Source organism: Molossus molossus, unplaced genomic scaffold (assembly GCF_014108415.1).
Source record: "Molossus molossus isolate mMolMol1 unplaced genomic scaffold, mMolMol1.p scaffold_m16_p_21, whole genome shotgun sequence".
In the NCBI taxonomy this organism is placed as follows: domain Eukaryota; kingdom Metazoa; phylum Chordata; class Mammalia; order Chiroptera; family Molossidae; genus Molossus; species Molossus molossus.
Window position 1 is genome coordinate 18,140,408 of NW_023425357.1, and position 9,958 is coordinate 18,150,365.

At 59.1% G+C, this 9,958-nt stretch overlaps 2 protein-coding genes across 2 annotated transcripts; one reads left to right on the top strand and one right to left on the bottom strand.

Moving 5' to 3' along the window:
- Window positions 1-1,178: 1,178 nt before the first annotated feature.
- On the top strand, window positions 1,179-3,705 carry APRT (adenine phosphoribosyltransferase). The gene is made up of 5 exons (XM_036275137.1): window positions 1,179-1,291; window positions 1,495-1,601; window positions 2,697-2,830; window positions 3,024-3,102; window positions 3,308-3,705. Exons 1-5 carry the CDS (start codon window positions 1,212-1,214, stop codon window positions 3,448-3,450), a joined length of 543 nt encoding a protein of 180 aa, XP_036131030.1. The 5' UTR covers window positions 1,179-1,211; the 3' UTR covers window positions 3,451-3,705.
- A 918-nt stretch (window positions 3,706-4,623) lies between these two features.
- Window positions 4,624-9,104, bottom strand: CDT1 (chromatin licensing and DNA replication factor 1). The gene is made up of 11 exons (XM_036275114.1): window positions 8,881-9,104; window positions 8,537-8,669; window positions 8,205-8,327; window positions 7,985-8,127; window positions 7,267-7,464; window positions 7,035-7,180; window positions 6,753-6,853; window positions 6,120-6,308; window positions 5,699-5,839; window positions 5,423-5,624; window positions 4,624-5,056 (listed from the first exon to the last, which is right to left on the bottom strand). Exons 1-11 carry the CDS (start codon window positions 9,102-9,104, stop codon window positions 4,893-4,895), a joined length of 1,764 nt encoding a protein of 587 aa, XP_036131007.1. The 3' UTR covers window positions 4,624-4,892.
- Window positions 9,105-9,958: the final 854 nt, after the last annotated feature.

Sequence of the window (9,958 nt, forward strand, 5' to 3'; positions counted from 1 at the left end):
TTGGGAAATTAAGAAAAAACGGTTTTAGAATAAAGTAACAGGCATTTTAGCTCTTGTATTTTAGAATGAGTTTATAGCCCGGCTGCTGTGGCTCAGTGGTCATGGGTTGGATTCCTGGTCAAGGAATCCAGTAGGGGCTGTGCAGGAGGCGATCCTGATGTTTCTCTCATCATAGATGTTTCCATCTCTCTCTCTCACTCTCCTTTCCTCTCTCTCTAAAAAAAAAAATCAATAAAAACATTTTTTACAAATAAAATGAGTTTATGTTTGGGGTAAGTTGTCCCTCCTGGGTACCCTGGTGGGGGGCTGCAGTGGAGTGTCCCCCTCAGCTTCCTCCACAAACACAAGTGGCTGTGCTCTCAAGGTGGCCTCCAGCCAGGCCAAGCATTCCAGCCGCCCTCCTCCCCGCGTCCCAGTCAAGAAAGGCTGAGAGGGGCTTCCTCCCTCTGCAAACCTCCACTCCAAGCCAAGCACCATATGCCCAGGCTTCCTCCTCTGGTTCGACCCCTCTCCTAGCCAGGCCATCGCAAGCTCCCTGGTCCTCCCTGAACCTGCCCCCCAACTCTGGCCCTCCCCTCCAGCTACTGCACTGCACTCCTACTCGGAACCTCCTTGCTCACGTCCTCATTCACCCCGAAAGTTCCTGGAGGGGAGGGCCGCGCCCGCACGTGTCTGCGCGCGTGTCCGCTTGCTCTTGTGTGTCCAACCCCTGGCACGGTGCAGCAGGAGCTCAGCGGAGACACCCCCCCGGGGTGTCAGGAAGATGGGGGAAGCTGCGGCAAGACAGGGCGTGCCAGGGACTGGCGGGGCCAGCACGCACCGCCCACGGCCTGGGAGGTCCCAGCCAAAGCTTTCCTGAGGACCTGCCAGGCGCCCTGGGGCGGAACAACACCGCGCGAAGATCTCCCCCAAAACCCGGCCGGTCCTGCGCAGACACTATATTCCATCGACCTTGACTCGCACCTCGGCCCCACGCGACCGTCCCTGTGGCGGAGACGTGTATGTTCAGGGTACAAAAAAATAAGCAGGCGTCTTAAAATCGACCGCACCTAACATTCGATGAAATACGGGACTTGCTCCAGGGGCCGCCCAGCCCCGCCCCCGGCGTCCCGCCCGTCTTCCCGCCACGCAGACGCCCCGCCCCCAGGCGTGTCCCCGCGCAGGCGCGGGCCGCCGAGCTGGCCCACCCGCGGGCACGTGCGGGTGTAGCAATGGCGGACCCCCAGCTGCAGCTGGTGGCGCGGCGCATCCGCAGCTTCCCGGACTTCCCCACCCCGGGCGTGCTGTTCAGGTGCGCACGCGGGCGGGCGCGGGCAGGCCACATGGGGCCGGGCGACTCGAGGGCCCCGCTGGGCGTTGGGACCCGCTGGCCTGGGGCGTTGTCCCGCGCGGAGAGTGGTGCCGTCGGGGTGCCTGGGGGCTCTGCCCCTGGGAACCGCCACGCCCACGCCGAGACTCGACCCCGGAGTCACCCGGCCTGTGCTTGCGCGCCAGGGACATCTCGCCCCTCCTGAAGGACCCCGTCTCCTTCCGCGCTTCCATCAGCCTCCTGGCGAACCACCTGAAGAAGACCCACGGCGGCAAGATCGACTACATCGCGGGCGAGTGGAGGGTCCGGGGCGAGGGGGCCCTGCCGCCTCGGGGTCGTGAGGTGGAGGGGGTCACGGGGTCCGGCCAGGCCCAGGAGGCAGATTGGGGGAGCTTCCTTTCCCGAGTCAGGCAGCGGGAGGAAGGACGGCTCCACCCCCGCTTGGGAGAGGTCCTTCGGTGGGGGCACTTCAGGGGACCCAGCTGCACGGTGCTTGGTTGATAACTCTAGCGTGGGCCGTAAGGCTCTGCCCGCCGCCCCCTGCTTTGCAGCCCTGAGCGGGGTGAAAGGCTCCGCCAGCGGCCTGGGGAATGTCTTCTGCTGGGTGGTACTGCTTTTCCGGCTGTGGGGCTGAGGGCAGCCCAAGCCCTACCCGGTTCCTGGTCTCCAGCGCCGGGGAGTGTCCGACCAGAATCCACTGAGCCGGGCAAGCCTTCTAGTTCCCTTTCTACAGGCTTGTCTGGAGCGCCCGCCGAGTGCCAGGCCCTTGACCCAAGGCGGGGCTTCCAGAAGGCTAGCAGAGATCAGGGATTATTACCTTGGGGTCTTGTCTCCCTGTGAGAGCCCCACCCCCTGACCCTCCCATTGATCCCCTCCCCCCCACCGCTTGGAGGGCGGCAGTGCTGTTCCCCTCTTCAGTGGGGTGTGTCCCCCAGAGTATTCTTTCAGAGTATTCCTTCTTCACCACATTTCCTGTCCCTGCCTCTACCGCTGGAGAAGCTCCTGGGGCAGACGCTGATTTTAAAGACAAGAGCACTGTGCTGAACATGTCTCATAGTTACTATCAGCCCAGTGAGACAGACAGCTGATCTTTGGAAAGAGGTCAGGTGACTTCCCTGACACTACCGGGTTATTTACTTACTCAACCGTGTAGAATGTACTTTGTCCTTGGTCCCAGGTTCTAACCTCCACCCTTCAGCACCCAAGTCCCTACGCATGGTACGTCAGCGTTCCCTCGGTAGACGGATGTCATTGGCCTTTTAGCTGGCATCAACAAGGCACCGTGTGTTTGTAGTGATTATTTGTCATTATCCAGCCCTGACCCATGGGAATCCCCATTCTACTGTGCCACACGGCTGTCTCCCAACACTCCAGCTCTCACCAACAGGCCTAGACTCTCGAGGCTTTCTGTTTGGTCCCTCCCTGGCCCAGGAACTTGGCTTGGGCTTCGTGCTCATCCGAAAGCAAGGAAAGCTGCCGGGCCCCACTGTGTCCACCTCCTACACATTGGAATATGGGAAGGTGAGAGGGCTGGGGGCGGCTGCCATGGTTGGAGTGGATGTGGATGCTCAGAGGCTGAGACACTGGGCCAGGCTCACACAACCAGGAGTGTTGAAACTGGGGCCCAGGTGGCAGCCCCTTGCCAGCTCCTGGGCCCTGCACACCAAGGCTGTTCTCAGATATATGCCAACCACGTGCTCTTTCCCATCCACAGGCTGGCCTGGAAATCCAAAGAGATGCCCTGGAGCCAGGGCAGAAGGTGGTAGTCGTGGATGATCTGCTGGCCACTGGTGGTGAGGGTTTCCCCCAACAGAGGGCTTGGTACTGGGGGAGTTTGTGAGGGTGGAAGGGCCTTGCTATGTGAGAAGTGGATTAGGTCCTTGACTCATTTGCCTGCTAGCCAATGGGAGCCTGTTGCACTGCCATCTCCTTCCTCCCCCAACCCTCTGGGTGGCACGGGGGCTCACTCTGCTCCCTTCTCCCCTCCACTTCCACCAGGAACCATGCGTGCAGCCTGTGAGCTGCTGGACCAGCTGCGAGCCGAGGTGTTGGAATGCGTGAGCTTAGTGGAGCTGACCTCGCTGAAGGGCCGGGAGAGGCTGGGGGCTGTGCCCTTTTTCTCCCTCCTGCAGTATGAGTGACCTCGATAACCCTGCCCCACCCAACTAGAAAGAGGAGAAGTCCGGCTTCAGTGGCTACAGTGATCTCCGTTGGCTGCCAGGGAGAACTCGCTGCCCACCTGGACTTTTCTATCCATTTCTGTGGTTGAGTGACTTATCCACAGGGACCTTCCTGCAGGTTCTGGAAGTGCAAAGGCCTGAAGTCGGTAGCCCAGGGCAAAGCCAAGCCCAAGCTGCTCAGGTTCATTTACAGTGAAATAAGAACATGAATAATCAACTTGCTAGAGTGGTGTTTCTTCACGTGTCCAGGGTGGCATCTGGGCCTTAGGACCAAGGGGAGGGGGTAGTGCAGGGGCCCCATGGCTGGCCTGGGGGTGTGTGGCATGCATTCAGAGCATTTTTAACCACCTGTGGTTCTCTGGTGGAGGAGCAGACAGACTTAGGAAGCGGGTGCTGCCCAAAATGGTGTGGTTTCCCATTGCTGCTATGTCAGAAGACGCAAACATAGTGGTTTAAAACTTTATCTTCTGGTTGTCCCTCTGTGTCCACATGGGTATTTGTTCTAGGATACTCTCCCCAGTAACAAGATATGAAGATGCTCAGGTCCCTTACATAAGCTGGCATAATCTCTGCACATCCTCCTGTATACTTTATGTTTATAATACTTAGCACTATGTAAATAGTTGTATTATTTAGGGAATAATTACTAGTCTATAAATGTTCAGTACAAAGCAACCATCCTGGGCCCAACTAGTAGTGCACAACAACATAACTTTTCCCCTTTGCTTGGGTCAGTTGATTGGCAGATAGAGGGCCAACTAGCCTAAAAACCAAAGTGAAGACAGGGCTGGTCCTCCATTCCTTGGCTCATAGCCCCATCCTCCAACCTCTGCTGCGATGGCACTGGGCCCACCAGGTAATATAGGATCAACTCTCAAGATCCCTGTGTGTGGGGGGGAGGTAATTCTGCCAACTACACAGCCCAAATCCATGCTGGCAGAAAAAATCACCCCACCAGCACACACCTCCTGTGCAGCAAAGACAAATCTAAGAGAAATAAGTTTTGTTTTCCTTTATTGATTTTAGAGGAAGGAAGAGGGAGAGATAGGAACATCAATGAGAGAGAACATCGATTGGCACCTCCTGCACGCCCCCCATTGGGGGTTTGGCCCACAACCTGGGCAATGTTCCCTGACCAGGAATCGAACCAGCGACCTCTTGGTGCATGGGTCGATGCTCAACCACTGAGCCACACTGGCCTGGCTAAGAGAAATCAGTTTAATGACAACATGCTGTATGAGGTGGGTTTACCACCCACAATGGCCAGAGAATTCCCCCCAGGCCCTGTAGCCAGAGCCCAGTGCAGCTGGGAGAGCAAAGTGCATCACGCTCTTAATAAAACAACACAGTGGACCAGGCCGGGGCCTTGGGCCCATATTTGTGTGTTGGTGCAGTCATCAGGCTCACAGCACCTCCTCAGCACGAGCAAGGCGGGCCAGCTGTGCAGTGACACCTGCCAGGTCAGCAGCCTTGTCCAGCTTCACATAGGTGTCAGTGCGGATGCGGTGGAGGCTGAGCCAGTCGGGCAGCAGCTCAGAGAGGAGCTGAACATGCTTCTCCATCTCCTCTGTAGAAAAAGGGGCCTTGTGAGGTGGGGGCTTGCCCCCAAGTTTCAGCCCCTGCCTGCGCCCTCTTCCACCCCCAAGGCTGGACAAATCCACGTGCCCAGAAGCAAAGTAATAAATAGTGACAGGACAGGGTGGTCCCATGGGACAAGGACAATTGAGGGATTACAAGGGCAAATGCCAGGTTTGTGAGGGAGACAGCCTCAAAAGACTGCACGGTTAAAGGGGCCGGGTGGAGACTCGGCTGGCCTCAGGAGCGCTGTGCCCACCCAATGCACACAAGCAGGTGTGGAGAAGGGTGCAAATTCATGGTGCCCACCCTCATCTGGGACTCGGACATAAGGAGTGTCTGTGGCCCCTGCCCGCACCTGGGCTCATGGCCGTGCGGTAGCTGCCCACCATCCTGGCACAGGCCACCTCCATGGTCAGTGCTGGCTTGCGCTCAGACACAAAGATGCTACGCAGCACCCGGGCCAGCTCAGGCAGCCGCTCGAGCCGCTGCAACCTCTGCTCCTGTTCTGGGCGCCGCGTCATCTGTGCCAGCTGCTTCTGCACCTCCTTGGCCCGGATCTGCAGTTGGCATGGGGAGTGGTCAGTAGACAGCTTGCCCCACTCTACCCCATCCCTGGACCCCAAACACTCACCCGCTCCAGCAGGTCCTGGGACACCCCCTTCAGGGGAGCAGGTGGAGTGGCCGGAGGGGTGGCTGGCAATACCAAGCTGGAGGACCCAAGGCTGCTGGGCTCCGCTGTGCGCAGGGCTAAGTCACTCAGCGCCTTCTCCATCTGGGGCAGGTCAGAGAGGAGAGGTCAGAAGTTTCCCCTGGCACAGCCACAGGGGAGGCCCTTCACATCCCATTTGCATGGACACCCTCCTGCCCAGGAGGCCCCTGTATGTCCAGCCCAAGTTCACCCCAGCACATCAGAGGCCTGTGCTGGGCACCTCTGGGTAAAGCCCGCCAGCGGGTGGTGCTCTGAACAGAGGGAGGGTACATACCACTACCCACGAGGCCATGGCCACGCTTGGAGTCGGGCTACCTTCCCTGAGAGACGAGGCCAGCCTCACCTTGGGTGACATCAGGCTTCGGGCTCGGGCCAGCACGTCCTGAGCAGTGGCCAGCTTCTCCGTGGTGGGTGGCTGAGGCAGCTCAGCAGGCTCGATGTCAGGTACTTCATCCACGTTGAAGCGGGGGTGCCAACGTGTCAGTCGGTCCTCTGGCACCACCATGGGGGGATTCAGGGAGGCCAGGAAGACCTGTCCAAGAAAGGAAGGCACCTGATGACCCTGGGCACATCTGGCTGGAGTGGAGCAGGGCTGTCCAAGCACCCTCAGGCACAAGTAGAGGACCCACTGTAGTTATCACAAGCCTCCCAAGGCTTGAGGCTGCACCCCTGAGCTCCTCGATCCTGTGTTCAGGGTAGAACCCCCTCACCTGGAATCCAGGGCCAGAGTCCCCACAGAGACCAGAAACCCCATCCAGCCCATGCCCACCTCATCCATATGAGATGACAGCCAGTTTAGGTAAGTGGTTTAAAAGGAGAACTCTAGAACACAGCCTCTCAAGAGGGCCCATTTCCTTCTGGTTAAGACAAGGCTGTGGCGATAAGCACTGAAGAAGGGGACAAAGCACAAGGCCTAGCACAGGAGACACCTCATACAACAAGGACTGAGCTAGTCATCTTGGGGTTGTCGGCTCACCCTGTGGTGCTCCCGGACGCGCTCCACCAGGTTCTGGCTGAAGACCTGTCGCCGCTGCAGGAGGTGTGAGGCTGTGAGCTGGGGGCCCATGTTACCAACTTCTGCAGGGAGAGTCCAAGCCTGAGCCCCTGGGCCAGAACCACCCAGTCACCAAGCCCCATAACACAGTTCTCAGACGAGGGGACCAGTGCCCAATGCCTCACACCCGTGCTCCAAACTGCAGCGTCACAGGTGGGGAAACCAAGGCTCAGAGATGTGTGGACTCAGCCACAGCACACTCACCCTGGTCCAACAGCGGTTCAATGGTGAGCTGGTAATCGGACCTCTTGACACCATCCCTGAAGGTGGGGACATTGCGCTCCTGGCGGAAGCGGTAGGAAGTAGGATACACTGTTTTGATCTGGCCCACGTTGCGCTCCTCAAAGCGCCTATGGGATAAGGGTGCCAGGGGTCAGAGAGGCGGTCTGCTTCCAATGCAGAACAAGGCCCACACCCTCCAAGGCACCCTGCTCACTTGCGCATCATGTCCTGTACTCCCTGCTTGACCTTGGCAAAGGTCACAGTCTCCGAGCGGTTGTAGAGCATGCCCACGATGGTGTCCATGCTGCGGAACATCTCAGCCAACACCTGGTACTTGTAGGGCAGCACAAGGCCAGGAGGCCCTGGCTGGGCCAGGGCATGGAAGCGCTGATAGGCAGGTACCTTCTCTCCACTGCCAGGGAGGAAATCAGGCGTTCAAAGAAGCCCATCAAACCCACACTCCCTCTAGGACCCAATGGCTGGCAAAGCAGCTGGGGATACCCCAGAACTGGGGCTTGCAAAATTGCCCCCATGGCATACTGCATACCAGTTTACAAATTTCTTGTACGCCCAGCTCTGCCATGTCCTGCCCCATGACCCAGGGAGGTCCCTGGCCACCCCCAGCTCTGGTTTCCTTATCTTCAAGAGGCACATGACACCCACAGGACCGGAGGAGAATGAACACGAAGACTGAAAACAGATACCCAATAACTACTGGTTGTCGATACCATTTGAAATTCATTAAGGGCCAGTGAGGCAGGAACTGGCACCCTCTTTCAGATGGAGGGTGAAGAGCTAGTGATTGGCACTGAGATCTGAGTGCTCTAACGACTGTGCTAGCTCCCTGATAGATCAGCCCCAGCCCTGCCCGTACCAGGCCTCCCACCAGCCTACCCTTTCCTAGGGTGCCTGACCACCCACCTAAAACTCACCATGACCCCTTTTCCTCCCGTACACTTGATTCCTCCTCATCATTCCTCTGAGCACTTGCTCTCAGCTCCTGGACCCGGGCCCCCAGCTCCCGGGCTCGCTGCAGACATGACTTGAGTTCAGAGAAGGTAACTTTCGTGGGAACCTGTAGACACAGAGTGCTGTCAACCAGCCCATTCAACCCCATATCCCCCTCCCAAACCCCTGATCCAGCCTCCTCACCTTGTCCTCCTCGGGTGCCAATCCGGGCGGCTGACCTGCTGAGAGGGTGGCCTTCTTTGTCTTCTTGCTTGGAGAGGGGTACTCCAGAGAGCCAGACGCAGCTGGGGAGCCAGGGCCTGGGACCTGGAGAAAAGGGCCCCAAAGGTGAACAGATGACAAGACCCTGTAGTGTACTGACTTTACAAAAAGAGGGTTTTCTGTTGCATTCAGTCCAGCCTCTTGGAAGCACCCCACTAAGAGAGGGGCCTGGCCCACCACCTGTTCGTTCTTCTCAGGACAGTTACCAAGGCTTCCCCCCCTAATCCAGCCTTGCAGATGGGCCTGGCATTTACCAGCACACCCAGCTCTGGCCGGCCCCCAGCATCAGTCAGTTTCACGGACTCCCCTCCACCTGCGCAAAGCTTCTTCCCTCTCAATGCAAGTCCTCTCCACGCTGAATCCTTACGGTGGCCAGAGGACGCCGACCTGGCAGCTCAGACTTAGCTCCTGCAATGACTCTCAGCCGGTTCCCTCCGCCCAGTTCTCCCCCTTGGGGCCTGTGTACCCTCTGCAACCAGCCCCCAGGTCTGTGTCCTCCCGCCGAGGCGGGTCTCTGCACAAGCCCTCCCTAGCCTGCCCCCGCCCCGCCCAGCCCCGGCCGCCCCGCACCCTCACCGCATCAGCTTGCAGTTTCAACCTCCTGCGCGCGGGCGGCGCGGGCTTGCGGCGCGAGGGCTCGTCGCACGCGGGCTCGGAGGGCGGGCGGGCGCGCTTGCGGCTGCCGCCCGAGGTGGGAGCCGAGACGCGGGGCGCGGGCTTGGCGGGACTCGGGGTGCGCCAGGTCGGCTTGGCCCTCGTCGACGCGGCGCGGAGTCCAGGGCGACGCCGCGCGAAGAAGTCGGTGAGGCGGCGCTGCGCCATGGCGAGGCTGAAGCCCAGGAGAAGCTGGAGCCGAGCAGCGGGAACCTGCTCACCTTTGGGAACCTGGTAGCGGACGGAAGTAGGGCGATTTTCGCGCCACGCGTGGCCCCGCCCCCTCCGCAGGCGGAACCATCGGCGTGGGGGGGGATAGGAAATGGACGCGCCCAGGCACATGCGCGCTGGTGCTCCCAGGCTGGCCGGCCGCACGCATGCGTCGCAGCGAGGCCCTCTCCAGGGTTTGGAGGTATTTGCGGTTTCTGTTCAGTTTCAGGGCCTTCGTGGGGTCTGCGTGGGCACCAAGCCGGTGCAGTGCTGGAAAGCGACACAGTGTGTTTAACGAAAAATGCTACGCTATTTACAGCTTATCTTTAATTACAGTGCAATAAAACAAGGCCCTGGCCCCTTTGGCTCAGCGGTTAAAGCTTCGGCTCGCGGACCAATGAGTCGCGGGTTCCATTCTCGTCAAAGGCACGTATCTGTCCTGGCCCTGGTGGGCCCTGGGGTCCCTGCGGGGGGCAACCTGTCGATGTGGCTCTATCCTATCGATTTTTCTGTCTCTCCCTCCCTCCCACTCATCTGATAAGTAGAAAAATATCCTCAGGTGAGGAATAAAGATAATGAAATAAAATACAGTGCACTAAACCAGTAACTGCTCTGGGCAGGGGCGCTGGACTAGGCAACTGCGCTGTCACCTGGCTGTGCACGTGACCTAGCTTCGCACATAGTGGGGTCGGTCCCGGCCTCAGAGCACCCGTAGCACAACCAGGGGCCTGGGCTCCCCCTACTCCAAACAAGGAGCCAGGCCCAGGTCGTGGGCGACTTGTCCCCCACAACCGGAGAGAACGTGGGGGGAG